We start from the raw sequence: 16,595 nt of genomic DNA on the forward strand, positions 1-16,595 counted from the left end.
AAAAAATGTGATTTGTTATTACATGTTTCTTTTTCAATATTGTTGGATGTGTTGTTATCATAGGATATGATTGTGTTTACGATTGTATTATATAAATTGTGTTTACGAGTTGATCATATAAATTCGAATAAAATTTTGATATTTTATAATCACAGATATGATAAACTTTTTTCGAATTTAAGCTTCATTAACAACAACTATTTATTCATCTCCATCTCTCACACCCTCTCAAATTCTATCTATATCTTATACATCTCTAAATTTATTTTCTTTCTCTTTGGTTTTTCTTCTATTTTACTATTGGTAATCTTCATAGTTTTTTTGTTCATTTCTCCCATAATTTTATGTATGTTTGTATCGTTATTTAAATTGCATTATATGTCATGAAGATTTGAAGAAGTTTCAAGTTCTTTGGTTTTTCTTCTATTTCACTATTGATAATCTTTATAGTTTTTTTTTGTTTTTTCACTTTTCCCACAATTTTATGTATGTTTGTTTCGTTATTTAGATTGCATTATAGTTTTTATGCATTATGTCATGAAGATTTGAAGAAGTATTCAAGTTCAATATTTKATTTTTTGGTTGCAAAGGTAATAATTTTATATTGATTTGTTTCATGWTTTTGGTTGCATTATAATTTTATTTATGTTTGTATCATGATTTTTGTTTGCATTATAACTCTTATGTATTATTATATATATATATTAAAGAATAAACAATCAGTGTTTGAAGTGGTCTCTCCTAAAGCCTAGAACCTCATTTTTCTTTTTTCTCCTTCATTCTCTCAATATCCACTACTATATATATTTTTTTTGTCAATTTATGTTTTTTTGTTAAATGTTTGCATTCAACTCCAAACCATTCATCTTCTTCTATATTAATTCAAATGATATAACTCCAAACTCTTCATCTTTTCCCATCAATCATTTATTTATATACATATAAACAACAACTATTTATTCATCTTCATCTCTCACACCCTCTCAAATTCTATCTCCATCTTATACATCTCTAAATTTATTTTCTTTCTCTTTGGTTTTTCTTACGAAATCCCTAGCACTCCCTAAGGATTTCAAAATCCTATGTTTGTAGAATTTCAATTAAATCGTAGGATTTCAAATCCGGACAATCCAACAAACGAAACATGAGATTGGAATGGATTTGTAATCATCAGGGTCCGTTTGGTTTGTATGATTGTTTTTTAGGGATTTGAATTTGAATGAATTTGAAATCATTTGTGTGTTTGGTTTGTAGGATTTGGAATAAAATTGGATTCCATTATTTAAAAATATTTTATAAAAAAATTATAAAAATAGTTAAATTATATTTTTACCAACAAATGTTTTTAATATTTTTATAACCTTCTTGCATACAATCTTACGAAATGCCGTGAAATCCCAAGCACCAAGGATTTCAAAATCCTATGTTTGTAGGATTTCAAATCCAGACAATCCAACAAATCAAACATGAGATTGGAATGGATTTGAAATCCAAATTCTACCAAATCCATTTCATTCCTACAAACCAAACATAACCTAAATCCCTTCAAATTCATTTTATTCATGCAAACCAAACAGGACCTACATATTTGCTCCTTGTCGAGAATTATTTGATTTTAAGATTGAACAAGTTTAAGATACCATATCCTTTTTAAGAATCAGTAAGGGGTCGTTTACCAAATATTTACCCGGTAAGCACTTATCGGGAAAATTCAATACTATTATTTACTTATCAGGTAATATTTTATTCAACAAGAACGGCTTTTTATGCAACAATTTACCCGGTAAGAGCTGACTGTGATAAAAGTCATTGTCTTCACTTACTGAGTAAGACTCTCGGTTCTTGTCTCGTTCTTATCGGGTTAGATTTTTGGTTCTTATCATATTCATCAGGTAAGATAATATAACTTTGTAAGCGCTTACCAAGTAAGTATTTGATAAACGGTCCCTAAATAAATGTATTTAAAACCACTTAATGACGGTAATTAAAAAAAACAAATGTAATAAACAATTGTTGACTCATAAATCTTTCCCACAAAATGTTGGAATTAAACTCCTTTTAGAGGTTTTGAAGTTAACAATTGAAGAGTTTAAATGCACAATTAAATGAGCATTTTGTTCATATTTGAACGAGAAACTTTTCATGATATGAAAATATTATGGTTACGTTTGTTTTTTTAAGAGGTGTTGAAGTCTTAAATTTTATTTTATTTTTGATTTATAAGAAGTGGTGTTGAAGTCTGAAATCTGAATCAATAAGACTGTTTGTTTTTATAAACTGATAAACGTCTGAATTTGTTTAAATTGTCTATTTTACCCTTTAAAAATTATAGTGTTGAAATTATTGATAAATTTATACAATTTCCCATATTTATTCATCATTATTATGAAATTTACATCTAAATAATATAATTAACATTCATTTAAACGAAAATATGTCACTAGAGGTATTTAACACATTTACGTCCTACTAAAATACATTAATTGAGAGAGGTGAAGATTGATTTGGTAAGAATCAATTGAGAGAAATGATTTATGAAGGTTAATTGATTGAGAAACGTTGTTGTTGAGAATTTGAAGAACAATAAGAGTCAAATAAGAGGTTGGTTTACCTCTTATCAGATAAAAGAAAATTAATACATAAGTGTATCTGAAATTAAAAAAAATAACAGTCTGACTGGCCTTGCTTTTTAACGGATTGGACATAAGGGGTTGATAAGAGTTTGTTTTATGAAAAAGAAACAAGACCCATGTATACTGTTTTCAAACATAAAAAATATATTAATAATCACGTGATAAAAACGAATTTTAGAAAATGACGTATGAGCTCTTAAAATAAACAACTCTAAGGGGTTGTTTGGAAGTTGTTGAATGGTTTGGTGCAAAATGATTAAGTGGTAGAATTATTAAAAGACTCACATGATATAGTGCAAATGAAATATAATTTTTGGTAATTGTTTTACAATGAAATTAGGGTGCTAAATGGTTAAGGGAAACCTATGATACAAAATCATTCAAAGGGTTTTAGAATCATTAAGAGACATTTTTTTTTGTCAAATAAGATTTATCTCTTAACGATTCAAATATTGGCTCTTAATGAAACTATTAAAAAGTAAACAAACTACCCCTTACTGAAAAATAGACGTTCATTTATTTTTCTAAGAATTTTTTTTTATTTCAAGAAAAATATTGTTTAATTCTCAAGCAATTGAGTTTAAAAAGGATCAGTTAAAAAACATTAACGGGATGTTTGAGATTGCTTATTTGAAACAACTTATGTTTTTCTACAAAAGTGTTTATCAACTTATTATAAGTTATAATGGTTTAACTTCTTAAAAATTCATATTACCGGTTTGGCACCGGTATAAGTTGTTTATCCAAACACTCAAAAATGCTTATTATCGGTGCAATACCGGAATAAGTCAATAAATTGTTTTTATAAGCAACCCCTCAAGCCGCATCGCAAAAATCGACTGTAAAATGCAGCGGGGTTTATGCGGTTTGTATTTATCGCACTTTATGTGTACAATCCAATAATTATAAGTTTGATAATACGTTATAATATCAACGATAACGTGATTGTAGTCCAAAAAAAATAGTTTCGATACATCCAATTCTCAAATGGGTGATGATATATGCATCCTTTTAATGTTAGAATCAGATTAAATCGTGAATTGAGAATATAAATATAAATCTTGATGTTGATGTGTGTAAAAAATAAATTAAAAAGAGATGGACTATCCACATACCTGTAATTCATTTATATTTTTAGCTGTGTTATATCAATTTATGTAATTACCATTTATACACATGCAATTCATCTACACTTTCAAAAGTGGTCTCTACTGCAACATTCTAATTAATTAATAATTATTTTAAGACAAAATGCGACTAAAAGTAATGAAGTTTGGTTTAATTCCTATTTAATGTAAGGAGGTTTATTTATTTCTCAATTAATATAACAAATTCCTATTTTTTTTTCTTCCTATTTTATACATTTTGACTTAGGGGCCGTTTACCAAACATTTATTTGGGTAAGCGCTTACCAAATCATGTTACCTCATCGAATGAATATGGTAAGGACCAAGAATCTTACCCGGTAAAAGCGAAACAAGGACCATGAGTCTTACCCGGTAAGTGAGGGCAACGACTCTTATCACGATAAGCGCTTACCGGATAAATTGTTGCATACGATGTCGTCTTAGTGGACTAAAATCTTACCCAGTAAGTAAATAATAGTGTTAAATTTTAGCGGTAAGTATTTACCGAGTAAGTGTTTGGTAAATGGGCCCTTACTAAGTAATTTACTACCCTACATGTTACCAATATTTACTGACATGGCTTTTTTCTTTTTTTTTCTTTTTTAATTCTAAATCATCCTAACTTAAATCATTTTAGTATTACTATAAGAGTACTCGTATAATGCAACGAGATAAATCTCGATTTTAATGTTTAGTTTTTATTCTTTGTCTTTATTGGTATAATACGATTTTATGTGGTTTTGAGAAAACATTAATGTTTTTATTTTTAAATGAAATATACATTTGAAGATAACATAAAAATTTGAAAGAAAAAAAAATCAATATTAATATCAAATTAACTATTTAATAGTTCTCGTTTTTTTGGTGAAACTCTTTAATTCAATTTTTTATTATAATTTAATTTAGATATAAAAACAAAGTAATTTATCTTTGGTTTAATAATATAATTTTTTATAAAGATAATAATTAAATATTCTGTTAGAATTCAATGATTATCTTAGTTATATTTTTGATCTTCTATATTTAGAATGGATGTTTATCTTGTATTTGATTATGTTTATTTGCAGTTAGTTACACGAATTTAAAATGAAGCTTTAATAAGTTGTACTAACGCATAATTACTTATAATCTTGAATTTCAAGTAATATGCATCAATAAACAATACTTCATGCATAAAATATGATTTTTAAGAGTTTTTGTCAAATACTTTATAATATAGTATGATTACAATGACAAAAAAAATCACAACCATAGTTAAAAATGAATTTAAAAATAACAATTTTGAACAAATTCACAAAAAAAAAAAAATTATAATTATTAAGTTTCTTAAAAATAAAAATTCGTTTCATTCATTAGCATATAAGATTTACAATTTAATACCTGTTACTTTTCATAACCGTGACTCATGGCTTGTTGAATATTTTGAGCGAGGAGTTGATAGAGGAAGCGTCATCGTTCATCGAAGAAAGAGTCATACAAGCAAAATCGTGTAGCAGCAGTATTCGGCTGTGATCGTGAAGAAGAGAGAGTCATACAAACAATTTATTGGGTAAACGCTTAACTAGATAAAAGTCGTCATCCTCACTTACCGGGTAAGACTCTTCATCCTTCTCATTGCTCTTACCCGGTAAGATTGTTGGCCCTTCTTATGTTCATCCGATGAGAAAATTTATGCGTTTGTAAGTGTTTTGTAAACGACCCATTCGTCATATTTAAATGCATTTTACCTATTATTTTATATAATAAAAAAGCTTGTTGGGGTCTAGATGACATTGCAACAACAATTACAACTTTCCCGAATATGAGACTGGACTTTGCTTAGGTGGCCATTTGCAATTCCGTCTTTGTTTTACGCCTTTAAAAACAAATCACATTAAAATTTAGACATAATTTTATTAAGGTAGTGCTTGTTTTTTAAGAGATGCTGAAGTCTGACGTCTTATTTTAAATCTGATTTATAAGAGCTGGTGCTAAAATTTGAGATCTGAATTAAAAAGACTGCTTGAGTTTGTAATAAACGTCTGAATTTATTTAAATGGTCTATTTTATACATTAAAAATTATAGTGTTGAATTTATAGATAATTTTATACAATTTCACATATTTATTCATTATCATTACGAAATTTACATCTAAATTATAGAATTAACATTCATTTAAAACAAAATATGTCATTAATTGAGAAAGGCGATGATTGATTTGGTAAGGATCGATTAAGAGAAATGATCGATTGAGAAAAACACTGTTGTTGAAGATTTGAAGAACAATAAGAGGCAAATAACATGTTGATTTACCTCTTATCAGATAAGAGGAAAATAATACATAAATTCATCTAAAAAAATGGAAAACACAAACAGTCTGAATAACTTTACCTCTTAAGAAATCAGACATAAAAGAATAAGAGTTTTTTTTTATTTATTTTTTTTTTATGAAAAACAAACGATGCCTTAGTTTTCACTTCTAAAAATCGATACTTAAGGTTACGTAGTTCAAAATCTTGCTATCTAAAGGTTTATGTGTTGTAAATTAATTATCGGCAACGTGCTTTATAAAAACACGCAACTTTTTTTCATAAACGTCGTCGTTGAGTATTAAAAACATGAAAAAATTCAAACTACAGACTTTTAAGATTTTTAAAGATTATTTTCCAAAAATATGAAAAAATAAATCAAAATAAAATTCGTTTATATATATTTTGTCCATCTTCTCATATTAAGTTTTTTTTTTAACATAGCGATAAATAGGCGAACCTGTGTATGTCTAAACGAGCTTCTATATACTTATTTAACTTATTTTTTAAAGTAAGATTTTTTTTTTGTAAGGGTGTCCGGGCCAAAGCCCGACTAATCCCCGGCAAATTTGGAGGCTAAACATGGCCCCACTTAAATGTCGCCAACACTCCCCTCCCAGGGCTCGAACTCGGGTTCATGACTATGCCATGCCCAAGCCTTTACCACTAGGCTGGAAGATTTTTAGGTATGAAAGTTACATTCGTTAAACTTTGAGGGGTGTTTCGTTATATTAGAAAATATAAGAAACATCAACAACATAACCGAAAAAAGTACATCGAAATCAACCAAAAGTCTTGCAAAATCAACCGGAAAAAATCCCTTGAAATTGACCAAAAAACTTAAAAATTCTTCCATTGTAACACACGAAATCTTCCATTATCTTGAAAAAAGGGTTTTGCCCTTGTATTTCGATCCAAGCTGATGTTCCATCAAGCTTAAATTGTTGTTAGACTTTTTGGTATTGTCTCAAGCTTAAAAATCAGGAAAAAGGGACGAAAACACACGAAACAACAGGTCCCGCGACTTGGAGTGTGACTTCAAGTCGCCACTGAATTTGCAAAACCCTTTGTATATCGAAGCGTTGGACACGTGTGGCCTGTGCCACAGCCTCAAGTCGTGGGCCCAGTCGCAGGGATCAGTCTAAAGCGATTTAATGGTCGATTTTGGGTCTTTTTCGCTTATTTTCGCACCTAACTCACTGCTCCTTCGACTTCTTCCTCACCTTTCTCATTTATTATGCTTGGGAAAGCATTTAAGGCACTTCCTCAAGGATTTCAAATGGGTTTATCATCATTTAAGCTAAGGATTCAAGTTTAGGGTTCAAGCTTCAGGTTCCCGTCTTCATATTCCAGGGTTTTCTTTATTTTCTAGGTTTTTGACAAAACCTAGTATCGTGAAATCATTCTTCACTTTTCTAAAACTATATACATGTCAAAATATCAGATTTTCGTTCTTAAAGTTTCCATTCATGTATTCACATTTTGATTTGGACCACTCAGGCTAGACTTTGGGAGTATTGGAAACTTTGTGCCTTTTGGTAAAATGAACGTGAGGAATGGTTTTATATGATTTAGAGATGACTGTTTCAAAGTCATAACGTGTTCTGAAACCAAAATCAAGTTTATTATTTTACCCACATGGCCACTTGTTGTGCACAAATGCTTATGTGTCAGATGTGGTTGGCATATCTAGAAGTTAAATGTATTAGATCGTAACGCAAATTGATCCATAGGCATAGAAGTCGGTTTCATTGGTATGGACAGGATGGTATTCTTAGTTGTAACTTAAAATGGGCATTAGGTCTTCATAGGCAATATGGTGTGGACTATTGGAGTCGGGCATTGGTCAGTGACCAATATAATATAATTTTCAATGAACGAGTTTAGCTAGGATTTTTGGAGATCTCAAGCCATGGACTTAGTGTGGTTGAACTTGACGACTCCGCAAGTGATAGACCTACAGTGGTTGAGCTTGACAACTCATTGGACTAAAGACATTGAATGGCTGAACTTGATGATTGATATGTGAGTGATGCTCATTAACATGGATACGTGACTTACTGTTATGTTTCATCGTTATCAATGGTAAATGGGGTCTCCCTCTTTATCGCAAGATGTATTGTACCCTTCCAAGGGTGAGAATGGTATTACTGGAATAATTAACTTGACTAAAGCTATGTTTTCGATTTTAAATGTTTTATAGCTTTACTCTTTAACTATTTGAACTCACTAGGCGTAAGTTTAACACTCTTTTTTTAACCACAAGGGTGGTGCCTGATTGGTTTGAGCTTGGCTCCAAAGATCCAAAGTACCAGGAGGTCTCAAGTTCAAATTTAAGGAGGAATAAAAATCCCATTATGGCCACGAAGGTTCAAATGCGGTGACTGCGGGCTATCTGCAAAGCAGTTGGTCGTTCTGGGATTAGTCGGCTTGCATAGCGGGTTGGATATCCAGGTTAATAAAAAAAAGGTCTAACACTTTTCTTAAATAATATGTATATTAGGTTTTCAAGGTGGTGGGGCCACTAATGCTTAAGCGACGTGTTGAATGTCCGTAGAGACATTTTTGGGGATATCGACTTTTGCATGATATTTGGAGTTACGATACTCTAGACGTTCTTCTGGTGCTTGTAATAACACCCGTTCGTAATTTTAACATAGAATTGGTCTAAATTAGTAGGTTGTTAACTACCATCAATTTCTTATGATATAAACTCTTTTATAATTCCCTCTTTTGGGTGATTTTAATATTCTAACGTTTATCCTGTCTTATGTTACGGTTTAAATTCCCTCTTATTTTAGGGATGTTGCATCAAAATCGACCAAAAACTTAAAAATCTTTTGAAATCAGCCAAAAATTTCAATAAATCACTCAAAAAAGGTGGAATTCGGCTGAAAACACATCAAACGACTTTGCAGACCTTTGATCTATCTTAAAAATGCATCTATACGGCAAAAAGACCGCAAAGTTGCCATCGTTTACCGGGTAAGAGCAGGGCCGGTCCTAAGATTTTTGATGCCCTGTGCGAAAATAATAAAAAATGCCCCTAAGCCTATTTTTTTAAGCCAATGAAACAACTAAGCATGCGATTTTTTATAGAGTTTAGAACTTATTCAAGCTAGGTGTCTCATCGTCATGTTGATTTTTATTAATTATAATAAAAATAATTCAATTTGGGTGGGGTGGGGTGGGGTGGGGTGGGGTGGGGGAATAAAAACCAAAACCCCGAATACAAAATATTGAATGATAAAAGGAAAAATCCTGGATTAAGATCGTGTTTCCTTCTTTTCCGGTTTTCCTCTTTCCAAACTGAAATTAGCAAAAATATAAACTTTATTTCAATATATGGGACTTAAAAGACAAAAAAAAAAAACTATAATTAGTTTTTAACTAAAATAGTAAATTACATCCAAATTACTATCATAGTAAGCAAAAAGTAAAACTCAAAAGTTACAGGTCTAACGACTAAAGGCTAAGGGCATATCTGTTAACAGCTTAATAAGCTTAATGAAACTAACAGCTTATTCGCTCAATTATGCATGATTGTTTCGTAGTAGTGGTTTTATGATATAGAAAGTGACTTATCCAGTAAGCTTTTAGGGGGTGCTTTATATAGAAAGCCAAGTTTTTTTCTTCCAAAATGTCCATTCCAACTAAAAAATGCTCCTTATATCAGCGAAAAAACTCTCCCAAACAAAAACTTTTTCAATTATTCAAACAAATTAATTCATACAGGCAACTTTATCCATATAGAACTTAATAAAAAAAAACCAATCAAACAACCCCTAAATCTAATGCAGTAAACAAAAGTCAAAAGAACAATAATAAATTGTAAAATTCATAATATGTTACTGTGCATTGCAAAGAACAAGTGCCCAATAATTAAGACAATTTCAGAATATGTTGTTTATGTTGTGCAGTGTGYTCCAGCTATGTTGATAGAGTGATGTGCTCATGTGCATTGAAAATTTCAATTCTCAGATACTTTAATATGCAAGAAGAAGACTCATTATCAAAATGACAAAAGCCCTTAGCCTTAGCCTTAGCTTAGTAGGTCAGTAACCACATAACCACATGACCCAACTTTATAATAATCAGTTAGAAATTTAGATTTTTTTTTTTTTTGCAAAAAGATTTAAAGATTCATAAATCATAATATGACTCACAGTAACTCGGTTAGTTCAATCAACAGTAGAAGTCAGTTATTCGAGATTTCTATCTTTGATTTCTTGAATCTAATTTCATGACTGTTAATCGACTTGAAAGAGAACTCCATGTCTTCAAAATCGAAATAGTCGAACTTTGAAGAACAATAGGAATTAGATTGAGTTGTTGGGATGATGGCGTTAACTGGTTCACGATGTGCATTAAATATTCATCACTACTAGGCCTTGCGCCTGTTTTTATAGTTAAAGCTCAGTTGTCCAATTCTCAACTTATTAAACCCAATACTAGTAACATATGACAACTTGATGCCCCTTTAGGCTTTGATGCCCTGTGCGGCCGCACGGGCTGCACATGGCCAGGGCCGGCCCTGGGTAAGAGTCATATAATCTTCGTTTACCGGATAAGACTTCTCATCCTTATCATCGTTTTTACCAGATAAGATTCTTGTACTCATCATGTAAGATAAATGATCTAATGAATATTTTTCAGATAAATGTACAGTAAACAATCCCTTAGTTTTTTTATTTAAAACATTTAGGGGTTGTTTGTTTACCTCTTAATAGTTCCATTAAGGTGAATCTTGTTTGACAAAAAAAAAAGTATGCCTCTTAATGGTTTTAAAACCCTCTGAATGATTTTGTATCTCATACCCCCTTTAACCATTAAGCGTGCTAATTTCATTGCAAACAATTATATTTTTTTTACACTATATCATGAGAGTCTTTTAATCATTCTGACCACTTAATCATTCTACACCAAACTATTCAGCAATTATCGAACAACCCCTTATTTTGAGACAAATGATATAAAAATAAGAAAAAGTGAAAATACAAATTTCAAAATATTTGAAAGTGGCCGGTCATTTCAATGGATGCGTCCCGTTATTTTGCATGGTTTGAGGTGGACGCTACATACGACACCATCATACACACACCCGCACCCAACCAAACCCCATCTCCAGACCCTTCTTCCCCTTACCACACTACCTAAAATCTAGGGTTTTTTAATGCTCCTTTTTTTCTCTTCAAATTTCACCACATTGTTCATCTTTCCACCACTTATCATCCTCCGATTCATCAAATTCCCAGGTTTTTTCTCCTTTTTCTTCCTCAATTTTGCGTCATCTGGATGGCGAAGACTAAACCTGGGAAGAAAGATTTGGATTCCTACACAATCAAGGGCACAAACAAAGTTGTTCGACGTATACCATCTTTCTCTATCTCTCTTTCTGTATCTGTCGTTATGCTTGTAGTTGTGATGGAGCTGTGCGTAATGTGTGTGTAGAGTTTTGTTTGATTCTAGACTGTCATTGGATTTTTTGAACAGATGTGTTTGGAATTTTAATTGTTTGACATAAAGGGGTTTGATGTGTACATGCATATATGGTTGTTATCTAGGGTTAAAGTATTGGTTTTTGGTGTTTTGACTATGTATTGACTGGTTTCTGCAGCTGGGGACTGTGTGTTGATGAGACCGTCTGATTCTGATAAGCCTCCTTATGTGGCTCGTGTGGAGAAGCTTGAGGCTGATCACCGGAACAATGTGAAGGTTAGGGTTAGGTGGTATTATCGTCCTGAGGAGTCGATCGGAGGGAGGAGGCAATTTCATGGTGTCAAAGAGCTTTTTCTGTCTGATCATTATGATATGCAGAGTGCTCATACGATTGAAGGGAAGTGTATAGTTCACTCGTTTAAGAACTATACGAAGCTTGATAATGTTGGTACTGAAGACTACTTCTGTCGCTTTGAGTACAAGGCTGCTACTGGGGGTTTTACCCCTGATCGCGTTGCAGTGTGAGTCTTATTTGTTGCTCTTTTGACTAGTTGTATTGCTTACAACTCATTTGAGTATTTTATATACTAATGGTGGAAATTGGGTTTTTTTTACTTGAAGGTACTGCAAATGTGAAATGCCCTACAACCCTGATGACTTGATGGTTCAGTGTGAAGGATGCAAGGACTGGTATATGTTGTTTGACTATGTTAAAGTTCCCATTATGATAATGTTTTGTTTTAAAATAAGTTGAATGGTCTATGGAGCTTGTTAAAGGGTCATGCTAACATGTTAAGGATAGAATGTTGAATAAAGAAGAATGCATGGTTGAAGCCTTTGGATACAAAAGCATGGTAGGCTATTTATGATGAAGTAGAGTTCTACTGATACAATGATGATATTATTGCCATAATTAGAATATATGCCCTAAGCATTAGAACGCAATTTTCGTTTACATACATCTATGATTTACTTGAAAGGAAAGAAACAAACCTTTTCATAATCAGTTCCTATAATTAAACGTAATAAAACAATTAAAAGGGAGCTACTTGGTTTGATCGCCTAGACACTGGGATTTTCATGATCTCGTTGTCGGCTTTACTCAGATAAAGAAACGAATCACTTCCGTATTTATTCTTGTTTCTGCATGAGAATCATTGTCCTAATACAGTTGTTATTTTCTTGCCTTTAGTTTCGCAAAATTTTGTTCTATCACTTCAAGTGCATTTTTCATTAAGCTTAACATTGGCAGGGGTGGAGCTAGGAATGTTATGTAGGAGTGGTTCGGCCTTTTGTTGTAAGATACCAATGATAAAAAAATTGCATCGCATGTTTTGGAACAAATGGAGTGAGTATATTGTCACATCTAACCATGATTCAAATCTACTTGACCATAAGTAACATAAAGATGATAGCCCAATTAAAGTTGTACATTAAACTACGTTGACTTATACTTCATGCAAAAAGAAGTTGTATATTAAATCACCATGGTGACTGCAATAACGAGTCGTTTAGAACATTCATTCAATAATAAGGTTACCATCTATCAAGATCTAAATCTAAAATATTAAGTCAAAGATATATTATACCCAAATTCCGTTGACAAAAGCAACTTCAATTTCCATTTTCCCAAATAAGACATTCAAATCTAAACCATATAAGATGCTTCAATAAAGATTTAATCTTTCTATGCTAGTGCAAAGGCTACAAAGATAGGGATTTGATAGGGGCTAAGAACAAACCATCATTTGGGGTTGTTTATTGATAAAAAATTGCTTTTACATTGTAAGGGACAATTGGCCAACAGTTGAGGGGGCCTGAGCTGATGCATCAGCATGCCCCCTCTGCTAACTATGCCTCTCAACATTAGCATTTTGCTTGAGAGGCCTGTTTCTGGACTAGGGAATTTGATCTCTTGTTGATTTTGTTTTCAATGCCTGATGGCTACAACTGTCTGAATGGCTTTTCATTAGTTTTCCACCATTGCTTTGGTATGGTAGCAATCAAGAATTCGTCAGTTATGTGAGGTCTTCGACTGTAAGGAGGATGGCTGATAATTGATTTGTAAGGTTGAATGTCAAATGGACCTGGGTGTATTTATATTCAAGTATGCCTTGCTGAAATCTGCTGAGGCAAAAAGATCTTCAGAACAATTGTTTTTCTTTCTGAAAAAGAACCCTCATAAACATGGTTGCCATTATTTGTGATGAAGAGCATTGGGTTGAGTTATTAGATCCAGTCTGGAGAGCGGTGGTTGGATTAGGGCTCTCGTGCCTATGAAGCTTGTTCTGTTGCCCCTCAACCCTCAAATTTGTTTGATCTGTTCTGTCTATCATCACACAATTAGGCCAACATGTTTGAGCCACCTTCATATATACAAAACAACATTGATGGTTTTACTGTGTTCGAGGTTTCTCTATATGTATTTTAATGATCGTTATAATGTCTGCACCTCATCCTGTACCCAACATTTCTTGTGATATTGTTCGATTGTTTTTTAAATCTACAAAATATCAACATTTTGGCCCTATTCACTGCCTTAAATGTTACTATTACATGTGAGAAACAACAGAAATATCTTCACTACCCCCTAAGTCTTGTATTATGCATCTCACTTCCTTCTTTTTCTTACAGAACATCCAGACCATCTAGGTCAAATATGACTTTGAAAATGGCAAAGCTTGCTTACACTTTTAAGATATTATAGAATTCATGGTTCTCTGTGTGAGATCTAAGATCTCCATCTTTCTTAGATACCCAATCATTGTAACCAAGGAATGACACAAATTTGTGTTATGATTTTGAATTAAGACAAAGGCATCATAGGTGCAACATTTGTTTTAAAAATCTGTGTTGTTGAGGTGTAACATTCAATATTTAGGGAGGAGGTAGAACTGAGAAGAAGATCATCAAGGATTGTTGGGTTATTACTTCGTATTACTATCACATACCTGTTTTGGGGGTTCACTTTTGCATATTGGTAACGAAAGATAGGGTTCCTGTTTCTATTTCTGTAGTTCTCAGAGGGCGCATCCTACCATTTTCTTCATTTATATAGAGTTTGTTTGATCCTTCCCATCTTTCCTTCACCAACCCCTCTCCCAAAGGAATTATGCTCCTTTTCTTTAGGTTTATTAACATCATGACGTCCTCGTGACACTCAAAGGCGGGTGTCTACATCTGGTTATGTTGCTTGTGCTGCTTAACAAATCTTTGTGCCCATTTGACGGATATTGGCGTTCGAAACGGATACTTATACGTACATTATATCTATATGTATCATAAACATACCGGCATGCACACATGTCATCTTTCTTTTCATGGGTAGCTGGTGAATTGACTATTATCATGGTTAAGCTATATATCAGCTATTTATTTGCATTTTTATTGCGGATTGTTCTACCAGAAGGTTTTCTGGAAACGGGAAAGCATTTTTGTCTTGCTACACATATCTAACTGAGTATTCTTTTGTGTGCTTCCGTAAATCATGCAGGTTTCATCCTTCTTGCATGGGTATGACAATTGAGGAGGCCAAGAAGCTGGACCAGTTTTTGTGTTCAGATTGCTCCTCTGATGATGATGCCAAAAGACCATTGAACTCATTCCCAGTATCACCTTCTGGTGATGCCAAGGTTAGAAGCCATTTCATCCACCATTTATCACCGTGAAACTTACCACCAATTCTTTGTAGAAAAAGAGATGTGATGTAGTATTCTCTTAATTACGCCTTTGTGAGCTTGGTGTTAAGATTGGTGGTCAGCCATAGATTTACTCATTTTGCATCAGCGTTGATGTAAATTTACAATAAAAGTAACTATGTTCATATCGACTTCTATGTTAAGAATCATTAGTAAGCGTTTTGTTGGTTGTAAATTTGTCATCTTTTGTGGACACACCTATCAGTTTTAGCAATACACCCTCTTCTCTAATATATATATTCCCCCTAACCCTTTATATATTTGTATACAAGGGCGTATACCCGAAAAGAGGAATCTTTAAAGGTGCATAGGCCATCGAAGGATGAACGTTCTAACTTCTAAGTTGGTATTGTTGGCTTCCGTGGATCAACATTCAATTCTTCAAACCCCCCTTTGGAATTTGAAAAAAGATTACAATATCTGCACTCGTAGCGATATGTAGTTTATTATTATATTCTAAGACTTATATTTGGTCGGTGCAGGTGGAGCCGAAACGCAGAAAGCGATGACCGACCAACTGACGGGTGAAAGGAGGTAATGATTTTGTTGAGTTCTTATTTAGCTCCATCCAGCTTTATTGTTGTGGGGAAAATTGTATAGTGCAAAGAAGAGAGTGTGGTTGCACAATCAATAAGCCTTCTGTTATTTATTGTGTGAAATATACCATCTATCTTTGCCTTCCTTAATGCTAGACTAGCTGAACAAAAAAGTTAAAACTTAGTGCAGATTAAGGTTGAAATGAGAATTCATGGCACTCTTGTGATATATCTATTCGGGTATTTATTTTAACTATAATTTATAGGATCGGGGTTCCGGTGAGAACTCCCCCTTTTCATGAGAACCACTTTGCAGCCCTTGATTCGTTTTTATAGTGTTTGATCCAACCGCGGATTGAAGGCATCAAGGAGGGGCATTTTGGTCTTTTGGGGTATGTTCAATGCTTGTCATGTTAAATTTTTTAATGTAATGGTATGCTAATGTTTGTTTCAGATTTGTTTAGGTTAGTCGAAGTATGTTTATGTTTTAGTTACGTCTATGTCATTGCGTTTTTTCTGGTCCTTGGAGTTAACGGATAAAGGGTTATGAGGTGGTTCTCACGAAATGTGAAAGTTCTCATATGATTTTGGGACTATATGTACACTATATACAAATATATTGTGTGTGTGTATGTATGTATATATATAGGGTCATGTCCAAACGAAAAGGTGAGACGAGAAGTTCCAAGACACATGTGACACAAACATGTGTTGACACCTGACATGCCACTTTGGACCTATTGTATCACGTGTGATTTTGATCTGTAATCATATTTGATCTTGGAACTTCTCGTTTTCTTGCAAATTGACCGAGCCTCTTCTATATATATATATATATATATATATATATATATATATATATATATAGGAGTG

The 16,595-nt window shown here is 32.7% G+C and overlaps 1 protein-coding gene across 3 annotated transcripts; it reads left to right on the forward strand.

The window, feature by feature from the left end:
- The first annotated feature begins 11,127 nt into the window (after positions 1-11,127).
- Positions 11,128-15,963, forward strand: LOC112500279 (chromatin remodeling protein EBS-like). Of its 3 annotated transcripts, XM_025103717.1 has the most exons (7): positions 11,138-11,417; positions 11,667-11,764; positions 11,867-12,009; positions 12,110-12,178; positions 14,982-15,120; positions 15,459-15,532; positions 15,669-15,963. In XM_025103717.1, exons 1-6 carry the CDS (start codon positions 11,345-11,347, stop codon positions 15,495-15,497), a joined length of 561 nt encoding a protein of 186 aa, XP_024959485.1. In that variant the 5' UTR covers positions 11,138-11,344; the 3' UTR covers positions 15,498-15,532; positions 15,669-15,963. The 3 variants fall into 3 exon arrangements, with proteins under 3 accessions (XP_024959483.1, XP_024959484.1, XP_024959485.1); XM_025103715.1 differs by having other exon boundaries at positions 11,128-11,417; positions 11,667-12,009; XM_025103716.1 differs by lacking the exon at positions 15,459-15,532 and having other exon boundaries at positions 11,128-11,417; positions 11,667-12,009.
- Positions 15,964-16,595: the final 632 nt, after the last annotated feature.

The sequence above is a fragment of the Cynara cardunculus genome (genome assembly GCF_001531365.2).
Source record: "Cynara cardunculus var. scolymus isolate 2C chromosome LG 17, CcrdV1, whole genome shotgun sequence".
NCBI lineage: Eukaryota > Viridiplantae > Streptophyta > Magnoliopsida > Asterales > Asteraceae > Cynara > Cynara cardunculus.